Source organism: Anabrus simplex, chromosome 1, assembly GCF_040414725.1.
Source record: "Anabrus simplex isolate iqAnaSimp1 chromosome 1, ASM4041472v1, whole genome shotgun sequence".
NCBI classification, from domain to species: Eukaryota; Metazoa; Arthropoda; class Insecta; order Orthoptera; family Tettigoniidae; genus Anabrus; species Anabrus simplex.
The window spans coordinates 983,487,408-983,501,990 of record NC_090265.1 but is presented as its reverse complement, the minus strand read 5'-3'; the positions used below and the strand labels follow the sequence as shown (position 1 = coordinate 983,501,990).

General features: G+C 37.2%; 1 protein-coding gene across 2 annotated transcripts in view; it reads left to right on the top strand.

Annotated features, from left to right (window-relative positions):
• EMC1 (ER membrane protein complex subunit 1) overlaps positions 1–14,583 on the top strand; it is a 219,765-nt gene that overhangs the window by 128,400 nt on the left and 76,782 nt on the right. For both annotated transcript variants that reach the window (XM_067148931.2, XM_067148925.2), the window contains 2 exons: positions 3,272–3,442; positions 12,820–13,113. In XM_067148931.2, coding sequence (XP_067005032.2) covers positions 3,272–3,442; positions 12,820–13,113 — 465 coding nt within the window. The remainder of the gene's footprint in view (positions 1–3,271; positions 3,443–12,819; positions 13,114–14,583) is intronic.

The window sequence follows — 14,583 nt, the reverse complement described above, 5'->3', positions numbered from 1 at the left end:
TTTAATACGGTCAGCAGCATGGTTGTTTTACAAGACTCATTCAAATTTGCATTGACCTGTAAATATGGCTATATTTTACATGCATTTTAAAATTTACTTGTAAAATAGTATAAAATTAAATGTTTTAAATATTCCTCTATTCTTATATAGGCTTATCCAAACATATTTTCTAACCAGATTGAAATGCACAGTAAAATTCTAAAATTTTACAAATATGTTTTGAAATAAGTCATTTAAGTTGTAGGCATCTAAAATGAGAGTCAGAACAATGCAGTGTCAGAGCTGGCATATAGAAAGAAGTTGGGAAGCAGTAGATACTGTAAGATCCGGTCAACTAAATCCTTCAGAAGTATCGAAGCCTTGAAAAGAGGAGGTATACAGCTTATGCAAACAAACAAGAACACTCACATGCACGGAAGGGGAATAACAAGATGAGAAAGAGCAATGGGTTGGAAGGGGGCAAGCATTGTGGTCAGGAGCATTATTTATAATGAGAACAGTACAATGTACTGGTCAGGAGCATTAATTATAATGAGAACAGTACAATGTAGAAAATTAGGTATTAATCTCTCCCAGAGCCTCTTTTCATAATTTATGAAGCTCATGTCATTGTCATCAATCCCCTGTTTTCTAGCCATACTTCCGTAAACGAATAACGTGGCGATGAAAGTCTGTCATCTTTTCTTCGTAGGCAACAGGGACACTTTGTGAAATAGATGTACGTCTTCGCATACACAATCTGTTTCTTCGATAAAAGTTCCTTATCCACCCACACTTGCAGCCCTCCTTTTTAAGTTCCTTTGCTATCTCTAGTGATTTTAGTCGACACATTTCAGTCAATACACCATAACATGGTTCACATCTTTCAGTCATATATACATAAAGCCGTTCTTCAATTTCAGAAAACTGTGCACTCTGCCCCCGGAAAGCTGTACGATCACTGTTACTTTGTAATAATATTTCCTTCTTCTTTGTCCAATTGCAAATACATGATTCATTAATATAATATTTTCTGCCGGCGGCACGATATCCGATAGTTACAGCTTCCATTACAACTTTCAGTTTCTCATTCTCAGTAAATGACTGCAAATGCTTTTTTTTAACACATCACTTGTTACCACTGATGCTTCTTCACTCAGAACACAAAAGTATTAATCAACTGCCAAACCATGTAGTTCGGGTAATGCGTAAGTGAGCAACGGAGTGAGATTTCAGCCGTTGCCAAGTTGTGCGACTTGAAACCGCTGTTGCTGCGCTGATGCATCTTCGGAACAATATATTATGAGACTGCGATATGAAAGGCTCAAGCATGACTCGCACCTGAATTAAAGGAGAAATATTTCTGTAAAAGAAAAAAAAAAAGAAGTGCGGGTGGTATTCAGGATTGTACGGTAATAGTGGCGCTCACGATTCCTGCTGGTTTTTAGTCTGTAATCACACATCTCGTTATATTACCATAGTTGAGGGAGAGGGACCGATGTAGAATTGTAGTAAACACAGCGGTATGCAAAAAACTCAATCGCATGGGGCTGGTGAACCACCTGGTATAAACAATTTCCAGCGAACGACATTTCGCGCGCCACCCTCTAATTATGACATTACCAATAACAATAATAATGATTTAGGTTTAAGTAGAAATGAGCTCATTAGGGGGTAAGAAAGATGAGAATGTTGACTGAAATGGATTGGGAGAGAACCTATCTATGAAAATGGCACTGTCTACATTTTGCCCTCATCCCTTTGTTTTTTGTTTATATTTATCCTTATATCTTTTCTAATGCTCCCTGTTACTGTTGCCAATCTTTGTTGATGTTCCTATCTTCCTTCCTTGCTTCTTACCTTCATCAGGAACACTGTGTTGTTTGAATTTCAATCATGTCCTTAGTGACTCATCCATTCTACTATTCTCTTATAATTATGACAACAATTATGGTGATAATTTTGATGATGATATACCTATCTACTGCCATCGGTTTTACGAGATGTCGGAGGGTAAGAATTCTTTTTTTTTAAACTACTTACTTTACGTCGCACCGACACAGGCAGGTCTTATGGCGACAATGGGATAGGAAAGGCCTAAGAGTGGGAAGGTAGCGGCCGTGGCCTTAATTAAGGTACAGCCCCAGCATTTAACTGGTGAGAAAATGGGAAACCACGGAAAACCATCTCCAGGGCTGCCAACAGCAGGATTCAAACCCACTATCTCCCGGATGCAAGCTCACAGATGCGTGCCCCTAACTGCATGGCCAACTTGCCCGGTAAGAATTTTGCTCTGGCAGGGTTCTTTATTAAATCAGTAAAACTGCCCACAATGGTTTATACACATTTAACTATTTTGTTGCGCCAGACAACTTTTGTAGACTCGTTTAGATGTAGTATTCACTGCGGCAGTTAAATTAACTTGACGTTTTCCCACAACTGCCGATAAAAGTTTTGTTACAGCATGTTAAATATGTTTATGCATCTCTTGAGCATAAACTGAGAATACTGCTGAAGTCAAAGCTGCGACTATTAAGCCCATATTGCAATCACCCACCTACCACCATTCTTCTCTGCTCTCTGGCCGGGGTACTGCACTAGTTAAGCAATCATGAGTGTATGAAATAATATTAGTAATGACGAACAGTCACAGGGTCGGGTTCGGTATAACCATGCCAGAACTGTCTGCAAATCTGGGTAATGAAAGCAGTGATAATAGTATGATGTGCCAAGTGATAGCTCAGTATAAAACAGCACCAGTGACAATCATGTAGTTGTACCAGAGTGGCGGGATATTAGTAACGATGAATGAACCACGGACCACAGGTTGGACCACAAGGACAATACATGGATGGATTTTGTATGTTTTATGTTGTATGCTATGACCTACAATATATCAAGGCTTTCAGGACACATTTCCCCACAGCTGCAGAGATATACAGTGATTTGATGTCTTGTGATAAAGGACTCAATCCTGTGTAATTTTAAACTTTGTATTGTTAACTATAATAAACTAAATCCATTTTTCTCCTAAATTAAAGAATGCAGCAGATCTATATGATAAAAATACTGTAATTATAGTCCTAGAAAGACTATAAGATGTAACAAAACATTACTGTTGACACCCTCCACAGCTGCCTCTTGGACAATAGATATTGCATGGCAGCATTCAGCTATCATTTCCTCCATTGAGGGGTTCATCCCCGAAGCTTTTGGGATTTTTAATGAGGAAGAGTTGTAGTTGTTTTTGTTATTAACAATTTGTATTATGTATAAATTTCTTGTTTGGCAGCTGTTTGGTATTGACAACCTGAGTGGAGAGATTCTCTGGCAGCACTATTTGAAGGATGTTGCAAGTTATTCTAGTCAAGATTCCAACAAGAAACATATGATACTGTATGTTCAGAGAACAACACGTCACTTCCCGTATCAAGCACAGTGTGCTCTTCTGGCCCGTAGTAAGGTATGACTTGCCATATTTATCTGCATGAGGTAGTATTTATTTTACTAACAGAAGTTGGTCTTCTTATCTAATTCTGTTGTTAATTTTTATTAATGGCCTCTCTGACCCTAATCATCACCATCTGCTATGTTTATAACGCCTCACCACTTCAGCCGGAACTGCGTACACTCAGTAGTGCTACAATCCTCCGCTACGCAGCTGAGAGGGCTGGAAGGATATCCCTTGCAGTCTTCATGTCTGTTGCGGCCAGCTTAACATCTTCCAAAATAAAGGTTTTCCTATTAGCTACTTAACATCTTCAAATTGTTCTGTTGTTTTGCAAGTAATTTTGTGAAGAAAAATTGAAATTGCTATTGTAAAAGTCAGTCTGCTTAACTGCTCATTATGATTGCTAACAGAAGATGGGGTGCACATTAGTAAAGGAGATTTTTTTTTCAGTACAAGCAGAAACAATTCAATGTTAACATTGATGCTTTCACGGCCCATACTTATAAACATGATATGAGCTTTTGAGCTTATGACGTATCAAGAGAACAAGGTGAAACTCTTACGTTTCGCAAAGAACTTGGTTGTGCGTCTTCAGTAGAAAATCTCTACTGTTCATGAGGAAGTCTTCTACAGTAAGAGTTTCACTTCGTTTTCTTAGCTGCCTCTGTGGATCAGTAGTAGTGTGTTGGCCTCCGGATCCCAAGATAGCGGGTTCAAACCCGGCAGAGGTAGTCGGATTTTTGTAGGGCAGAAGAAAGTCCATTCGACACTCCATGTCATACTATGCCGGCATATAAAAGATCTGCGATGGACTCATTTGGTGTCTACCTGACAAAATTCATTAAATCTCAGCCACAGACGCCCAAGAGAGTTTCACTCTACTCTGTCTGCCATCTAGTAGGCCTAGAGTAAAACAGAACGTCGAAATTGATGATCAGACAGCCAGATGGCATCAAATAAAATGTCCGCACATGGTAGCTGAGGCCATAGTATTATTATTATTATGATTATTATTATTATTATTATTATTATTATTATTATTATTGTTATTGTTACGGGAATACCGTGGATAGCAGAGGTGTAAAAAGGTGCGGTCATGAATGGGTGGACAGAGAAAAGATGAGAACATAATTTAAAACACCAAAATTTGAAATTTTATTTCTTTCCTTCCTTTTTTTTCTTCTTTTTCCCCCCTGATTTTAAACTTCAATGAGCAACAACAAATAACAGTTAAATAGACAAGTGGTGAGCTCATTAGTTCTTATCACAACATTGTCTAAAAGTCAAAATTTAGTTACAATAATTTACAAAATGAGCTTGTGGTTCCAAAGTTACACTATTTCCAAAGAGCACCTATGTTCCACTCAATTTACACTCTAGGAGACTGAGCACCAAAACTTACTACAATCTAGCCTCTCCAAGATACAATTTTCTTATCCAAACATTTGATAAACCTTGAAAACAGAGGTCACTGTCATTTCAGCTCGACAGTCTATTACACACTTATCCATAATTAATGACACTTTAAACAGAGGCAATAAGTGCCCATTCTAAATGGCGTTTGTGATCAAAAGAAAAGTTTCAAGATATCGACTGTAAACAAAGTGCTAGAAGGCGAAACACATGACCTCCTTTTGAAATACACTTGAAAACACTTAAAATCCTATGTGGGCTTATGGCCCTAAGTTACAGAGGCTCATTTTCACAACATTCTTCTGTAACACAGAGTGTGACTAGATGGCGAAAAATATTAATTTTCAAAAATGTTTCGAAGAAATTGAGAGTTTTAGAAAATCCTAGTTACTCCCATACCAAGTTGAATGGGAATTAAAAGAGGGTGCACACTCCTTATTCCTTAAGTTACACCTTGCCCAGCAGCGATTTGAATAGTCCTTAGACTTGCTTGAAAATGCCATTTGAGTGGTGATGTTGAACTTTAGTGATTTACATTAAGAATTAATTTTGAAACCTTCCCCTAAAGTCAGCTTTCTGGAGCTATCAAATATTTAAAATGTCTGCCATTACCTTGAGCTGGTGGGCCTTCGAACGGTGGGCAAGGCTTTTCTTGCCTCCACTAATGTGTGCACTCTAGACTGGAGCGAAGAAGAAGAAGACAACATGGCCCAAAAGTTCCCAGCTTTTATAGCAGGGGGAAGGTTCCAGAACTCTCTAGACCGATGGCTTGTACACACCCCCAATTTTGATTGGTTACAAAATTTATATCTACCAAAATTTCTTATTGGCTAAAAATTTCTCTAGGCTGATGGCTTGTACACACCCCAATTTTGATTGGGTACAAAATATATATCTACCAAAATTTCTTATTGACTAAAAATTTCAGGAAGAAGGAAGTGATAGGAGTGCTGGTAACCTTGTTGTTTGAGTCATCAGTCCATAGACTGGTTTGATGCAGCTCTCCATGCCACCCTATCCTGTGCTAACCTTTTCATTTCTACGTAACTGTTGCATCCTACATCTGCTCTAATCTGCTCGTCATTTTACAATGACCTTGGTCTACCCCTACCGTTCTTACCGCCTACACTTCCTTCAAAAACCAACTGAACAAGTCCTGGGTGTCTTAAGATGTGTCCTATCATTCTATCTCTTCTTCTCGTCAAATTTAGCCAAATCGTTTTCCTCTCACCTATTCGATTCAGTATCTTCTCATTCGTGATTTGATCTATCCATCTCACGTTCAGCATTCTTCTGTAACACCACATTTGAAAAGCTTCTATTCTCTATCTTTCTGAGCTAGTTACCATCCATGTTTCACTTCCATACAATGCCACGCTCCAGATGAAAGTCTTCAGAAACATCTTTCTAATTCCTATGTGAATGTTTGAAGTGAGCAAATTTCTTCTCTTAGCACACAAAAAACAATCTACAAACACTTTAGTTTTACAAACTTAGGAAATACAAAATCCTTTGAAAATGAATTGTCCGTCCTCCCAACAGAGGAGGCACGTAAGTTGACAGTAGAGACATCTGAAGATTAAAGTTCCAAACTTCTAATACACAGTTCAGGGTTTACATCACAGGTACAGCCCCAGCATTTGCTGGTGTGAAAATGCGAAACCACAGAAAACCATCTTCAGGGCTACCGACAGTGGGATTCGAACCCACTATCTCCCGGATGCAAGCTCACAGGCGCGCACCTCTAACTGCACGGCCAACTCACCCGGTAGATGGCCTTCTAAAGGGCGCTTAGTTCAAATCCATGGGAATTATTATTATTATTATTATTATTATTATTATTATTATTATTATTATTATTATTCACTTCCATACAGTGCCATGCTCCAGATGAAAATCTTCAAAAACATCTTTCTAATTCCTATATCAGTGGTTGAAGTGAGCAAATACTCAACTTACACCGAATTTCCTGTCACACTTGATGTACTATAAAACCTCCAATGTACACCATTGATACTTGTTCCACAGTAATGAATCCAGGACCTGAAATTTAGATAAATGGCGAGTGCATACCAAATATAATAAACATAATGGGATATGGAAATTTTAGCTAGATACTTTGAGAACTTACTTAACAGTGAGGAACCTTCAGAATATCTGCAATATGACACACATCCAAAAAATAGGATACCTTTAGAAAAGGTTACACCGCCCGTTTATAATGAAGTACGAGCAGCAATTGATTCCCTTAAAAATTATAAAGCACTGGGAGAGAACCAAATCGTCGCAGAGGTGTGGAAGAATGCTAATGACCAAACCGTTCAGATCTACATAAACATCTTATAGATATTTGGAATACTGCTACAATGCCTGAAGAGTGGAATATGGCAATAATTCAACCATTGCATAAAAAGGGCGATAGATCTGATCCAAATAATTATCGGGGAGTATCATTATTGGATATTACATATAAGATTTTATCTAAGATTATCTATAACAGAATACAGGGACATCTTGACTGTGAACTAGGGGAATATCAAGGTGGATTTCGTCCAGGAAGAAGCTGCCCTGACCAAATCACCAGTTTAAAATGGATTATGAAACATCATAGATCTAGAAACAAAAATGTAGTTATTACGTTTGTTGATTTTCAAAAGGCGTATGATAGCATACATAGTGAATCACTGTTGAATGTCCTTCAGGAATTTGGTCTACATTCCAAACTTATTAGCCTGATTGGTATGACTCTTAAGAATACTCAATCTAAAGTTAGATTCAGAAATGAGTTATCTAAATCATTTGCAATTACAACAGGCCTCCGCCAGGGAGATGAACTTTCGCCATTATTGTTCAATTGTGTATTGGAAAAGGTCATGCGAGAGTGGACTAAGGTATGTCCTCCAAAAGTCAAAATTGGAAAAAATATCAAACTAAATTGCTTGGCATTCGCGGATGATCTTGCGATACTGGCAAATGGTTTCAAAGAGGCTAAAGTTCAATTGGAAGAACTTGCAAATGTAGCGAAAAAAGTTGGATTGCAAATTTCGTATGATAAAACAAAAATAATGCCTACTTTCAGAACTTTAAATTCAGAGCTATTATTAAATAATAATAAACGAATTGAAATTGTAAGTACATTTAAATATTTGGGTGAAAAATCTCACTTGGAATTGCAATGAAAAACCATCAATAGAGAGCAGAATATATAAACTGAAGCAGGCACAACGGATAACTTGGCCTACATACAAAAAGAAATGTCTTTCGATTAATGCTAAATTTAGGCATTATAACTCTGTTATTAAACCAGAAGCAACTTATGCTCGTGAAACATTATTTAAACTCAATACTAGATCAACAACAGAACGCTTACAACGAGTTGATCGAAGGATACTCGGGACGATCATAAACAAGAAACATCAGGTGGATGGACAGTGGAGATTGTTGCCGAATGAGGTTATCTATCGGGAAAGTGAGTCCATCACAGACACGATGAGAAAAAGAAGAATTGCCTTTTTTTGTCATATATTTCGACTAAGTGATAACAGAGTTTTAAAACAATTATTTAATTACTTTTGGAATAGTAAATCAAAAAACAATTGGTTTAAAGAAGTCCAAAGAGATTTTGGAGGAGTTGAATATTACCATGCAAACCATAGAAAACAGAGGCGAGAAAAGTATTTTGAAGAATAAATACATCAGGCTTCCTCTGACCACTGTACAGAGGAAACAATATGTTATAACGGATGCGGAGAGAGCAGCTAGGTCAACCAGACTCAAAACGTTTTGGGAGAAGAAAAGGAAGACAAATTTTTTGTAGTCTGATTTAAGTGCTCCAATGTGGGCGTAAACTCTGTAAGTAAATAAAGTAAATAAATAAATAAATAAATTGATGTTGTTGTTGTTATTATTATTATTATTATTATTATTATTATTATTATTATTTTTTGCTAGGGGCTTTACGTCGCACCAACACAGATAGGTCTTATGGCGACGATGGGATAGGAAAGGCCTAGGAGTTGGAAGGAAGCGGCCGTGGCCTTAATTAAGGTACAGCCCCAGCATTTGCCTGGTGTGAAAATGGGAAACCATTTTCAGGGCTGCCGATAGTGGGATTCAAACCTACTATCTCCCGGATGCAAGCTCACAGCCGCGCGCCTCTACGCGCACGGCCAACTCGCCCAGTATTATTATTATTATTATTATTATTATTATTATTATTATTATTACCTTGTTTTCTTGACACCCCATATCATGTCTAGGAACAATTCAGTCACTCTTCCATGCGCACTCTGGTAGACCCAAATTTTGCAACTTCACACACGAATTAGGAAATTATGATCACTACCAACACTTCATACGTGAATCAGGAAATGATGATCGTTAGGTCATTACCCACAGTAATTCATCAGCTGGATTATGCAACTTATCTGGTGCAAATTAAATCGTCAGTGAGGAACTAATATTTTACTCTTGCCAGTCACCCGATAGCTCAACTTACACCGAATTTCCTTTCACACTTGATGTTCTATAAAACCTCCAATGTACACCGTTGATGCTTGTTCCACAGTATTGAAACCAGGACCTGAAATTTAGATAAATGGCGAGTGCATATAAAATGTAATAAACATAATGGAATATTAATAAAAACGTGACATTCGTTAAAGTTATATAAGATATTTGGCCCAGAGTTTGACTTGCATTAGCGCTCTTTACGTCCTGAACATCAAAACCTTTCCTTACGAATTTCATTGAAGCAGTGGTTGCACCGTAATTCTGTAAAGCTGGTGCTTTCAAACGGGAAGGGTTTGGTAGCTATTTAATAAGCCATTTATAAGGCAACACAATAAATTATTTGAAAGTGTTATCCTATTTTCTCTTGCATATTGAAGAATAGGTAATTCATCAGATTTATTTCCACATCTAGGAGCTTTTGTATGTGCTGAATTGTCCTGGGATCAAAAAATGCATCTGACATCTTATCGTTCTGCACTTACTGTTTTACAGACATCTCATCAATAATTAGAGCACACATTATTTTTACTTCATTCGGCCTTTCTCTTTGTAGATGAAGCCTTGCTTCAGATTCACGTGACGTATACTGTCCACCTTGATGAAAATTTTTAAAAAATATCTTTAGCATACTTCTGTGTTTAGGGGAAATAATTTCCCAGATTACACATTGTTTTAAAAAAAATTCTGGCCATTTATGTGAATTTTTACTGAAGTGTACAATATGATCTGAAATTAATGAACATTTTATAGTGGTAATATTACATTCGTTAATTTCTAGCACAAATTAAAAAATGTGCAGGGCTGGTTGTTATACTGATGCAACTGCCTTTCTAGTATTCTAGCCCCATTTCTATTTTTTTAACTTTATTATTTTCACGCCACAGTTTTATTCTTGGTGACGATAAAGGTTTTTGCATCTCTTAAATAATTATTGTATTATTTTTAATCTGAACTTCAAGGGACTTCCTATTATGATCGATCAAATTGGTACAGTGCACATTGTGTCTGTCTTTGTAACATCTTCCTGTTTCTGCCATAGTAGTAACGTCATTATTGCCTTGACCATTTACTGTTTGAGTCATGGTCTAACTTCCTCTTTTTCCATGGTTCACATGGTTTACAATTCTTCTTTCTTGGGTTATTTTAGGTGTCTTACATGCATGATGATCTTCGGACACAGTGAGGGAAACATTATTCTTCAATATTCTCAGCCCAGGGCAAAAATTAGATTGAAGCAAATGCCGCCTACATACTTGGCTCAAATTTTGTGCAAATGCTTATCTTGAAATAGCACTGAGCCATTTCTATCTGAGCTCTGAATGGCATGGAAATTCATGAAATGAAATCTCCTTTACTTTCCTGCTTTTATGCACAGAATAATTACATTAATGAAATACAGTTAATTCATTTGAACTTTGGAGACACATGCAATTAGACATTCAGACCTAGGTTCCTAAACCATGATACTTATTCAGTTGTAGCTGCTAAATAAAAAAAACTGATTCGCCTTCACAAGCATTTCATTCAACACCAAAACATGTAATAACAAGGCTGTCAAGAGGGACATCTTACTTGTGCTCCTGTGAGAGATACTTCAACTAGCCTACGAGCTGTTCGCTGCTTAGCATGGAAATGGAGACAAATGGTAAGGCATTATAAGCATAACAGATGGTAATGCCGTAATGCTAACTTTTCCTGGTAAATGCGTATGTATTAATTTCTTTTTATGCTTGTTTTTTTTTCATGGGTAATTATTTTATATGTCATTTCCTATTGAATAGCTCCACGTGTCAGAATTGTGAATGTCAATGTTCGTCTAACATAAATTTTTACCTAGTAACATCAGATCTTTGTTGAATGACGACAAATCATTTTTCTATATAGTTAGTTTCATGTTTTAACTCATAAGAAATAATAATATTTGTTATGTTTAATAACATGCCTTAATTAACTTATGTTTACTTATTTGTACATTATACTAATTTTAGAGGTGAAGCTTCCACAGTGTGTAGAATGTTACGTACGCCTTTAAATGATCGCGTGTTGGCTGACTTGCCGATAATAATAATCTGTAACATCTGAAAGAACTATTGCTTCGCGTGATTGCTTGATACAAATGGGAGTATAATGGTGCCAGTAAAGTCCTTTGCAAGAGACCTGCTTCCGCAATGTTCCTCGATCTTTTCGTGGAAGGTTTTATAATCAAATTGTGTAAAACGATCACAGTAATATACAAATATTTACTGTACTTTAGTTAGTGGAATATTGAGAGTTAGGCAGGGGAAAAAAATCAATAGTTTCTTGCTAGCTTTTTATGCTGAAATGTAGAAATACCGATAACGGAAAATAAAACACGTTAAAATCTCTTGTAATAACAGATGCCTCAGTGAAAGGGTTCTCGTTGTAACCGAAGACTACTGTACAGTTTAATATAGGAATTTTGAAGGGACCTAAAACCTATTGTTAAAACGGGGTTCTTGTTGTATCCTGTACTCGCTATAACAAATGGATTTTAATGGGATGCATTCACCAGTTTATTATCCTGGGCTGGTGTTGAAATATGCCACAATCCACTGCTGATGTGTCTACTGGAATTTCTGATTTTGCGTTACTTTTGAATCCATCTTCTGACTATCCTGACAGAAACCCCATAGCATTGGCTTGCCCTAAATGCCATCATTTGACCCTTTTCTACAAGTACTGTAACTTGCTTGTGGACGAACTGTTGATGGTGAGGCATGTTGTTAGAATGATTTCAATGTCTGTTTCAGTACTGGATTAGTATCCTTTTATAAATGCTCGTGAATATTTGTGTTAGTTTGTGTAAGTAACAAGTTACACTATGCAACAGCAATGTAGCGTCACTAAGCGTCAGGTGTGGTCTCGTAGATAAGATTCTCGATTGCTCTTCTGATCATCTGAACATCCTTGTTCTAATTCCAATCCAAATCTTTAAAAATAATTAAATTGAAGCTTTTCTATTTCTTAATAATGACACTATCATGGTTTCTTATCTATACGTGACATAAATAAAATATTTGATAAGATTATATTAGGTTAAATGCCACTTTTGAATCTTTAATATGCAGTATTATATTAAAATACACAGTGAAAATAATCTGTTTCAGCAGTTATACAGCCTGTAATATCACAGATCCCAGTTACAGTTGTTTATCATTCACTTTTAATAATACTCATTTTCTAGGTCACTAGTGTAGCTACAGCTATCTCCTTTGTTTTCATTCAGTTTAGGAGTAGAAACATGACTCTTGTTTCGGCATAATACTTTCATGATGAACGATTTATGATATTTACATTTAAACAGGTAATTGCCATTGATGATTTGCACAAAGCCCTAACACTAAATGTCAATCTATACATGGAAACGACATTTGTAGGAGTAGTAGCTGTTTGCATGCAGTGTTACCTTTGCTTCTATTTTAATTGTATGTTTCATACCATAGACTACTGGTGAAGGAATGCTGTATGCCTTCAATCCATTCAGTGGACAAGGTGTGGATGGAAATGATAAGTCTGTTAGATTGGGATACAAAGTGAAACAGTCGTCACTGTTACACCAGCCAAATGAGCAGTTCCTGCGTGGCATTCTCTTGTTGGATGATCAGGACAAGATTCATGTGTATCCTGAGAGCACCTATTCTGTAGCTGCCAGTGTTGCAAGCACTACATTCATTTTCACTGCAGACCCTGGAACTGGAGTTCTAGCAGGCTATGCTTTAGCCAATACCAAACCACAGGTAATTGTAAATTTGAATGTATTAATGTACTTGCATGTCTTAATTTTGATATAGTAAGTGAAGTAGATTTTCTTCAAATTCACTCAGATTAGAAGTATGATTTTTGCTATCCATTTAATTAAAGCATTAATTGTCATTCTGTACCAGAAAATTTCTCTAAAAATTGCCTATATACCTCCCTACATAAGCGTTTTACTCTTTAAGTTCCATACAGAAAAGTTCTCTATGCAGGTGCTAATATTTCAGTATGTTGCTCTTACAAATGCATCACTAAAACACTATAATTAATAATATCAATTGATGTTATAGCAATACAGTTTTAAGTAATAAATATCGACCCTGACTTTTCATATAGTGTTGGAGAGAGAAATGGATTTATTTCTGCTTCCCCCATTTGGAGCCTGCCAAAAAGACTAAGTTTACATGAAAAGCCAAATTGGACCGAACCTTGTAATACCAATCATTGATTTGGAACCACGAAAAGCATACTATTTTGTTTTCTCTAAATGCAAGGTTGCAGAACATGATCATACAAATCATCCTTCAGCTGGTAATATTTATTTATTTATTAAAGCATTGTTGTGAACATTACACGTTTCCCCAGTTACAGTGTTCACTGCTATTTGAATATTAACAGCAATACAGTAAATCATTGGTCTGATCTAATAACGGAAGAAAGAGATTCAGGAACGAGAAATAGTATTAGTGCATGGATAGTACATTCAGCTATATCAAAACAGCATTTATCTTACAAAGTCCACCACCTGGTTTCAACCTCCCTCTTAGACAATGGTCCACACTGAACAGGATTCGAACCAAGCACGAGAACTGTGCACCCTTCCACTACAAGTGGAACAGAATTTCAATGTCTGAGTGTGACTGCGGTGCTACACAACAGACAATCCAGCACATCATCACAGACTGTAAGACAAGAAGGTATAATGGCAGTGCTAGTGGCTTTGCTCTCGTGACGTCAGAAATTATAGACTACATCCAAAATTTAGATATATATTTGTGAGTACTCAGACCAGAAGCTGGTTCGGATCTCAACAGCTCCGCAATCAGCCATCATAGGTGGCCCAGGCGTCACTGAAGAGGCGTACTAGGGAAATGAGGAGTAAGGGAGTTTTCTGTTGCTTTCCTTGCCGAGCCAGGTTTGCTATTACATATCAGTCTGCCAAGCCCACTGAAATGCATGCACCATCTGACCCTATGAGTGACATTTTCACATCATTCATAACAGGGACTGGCTGCATAAGGAATGGCATTACTATAGTCCGTTTTGGTTGAAAGCGTCCTGCGCGAGAAATGGTTGCGCATGCAGTGGTGGGAGCTATCGTCCCCCCACTCCTACAGCAGGTCCAGTCGCCAGGCTAGCGCTGAAGTGAAAACGTCTCTCAAGCGGCGCGTGTTGTTACGTGCGGGCTAAGTTGAAATTACTGAAGTGACTAGCATGGCTTCTAGGTCCTC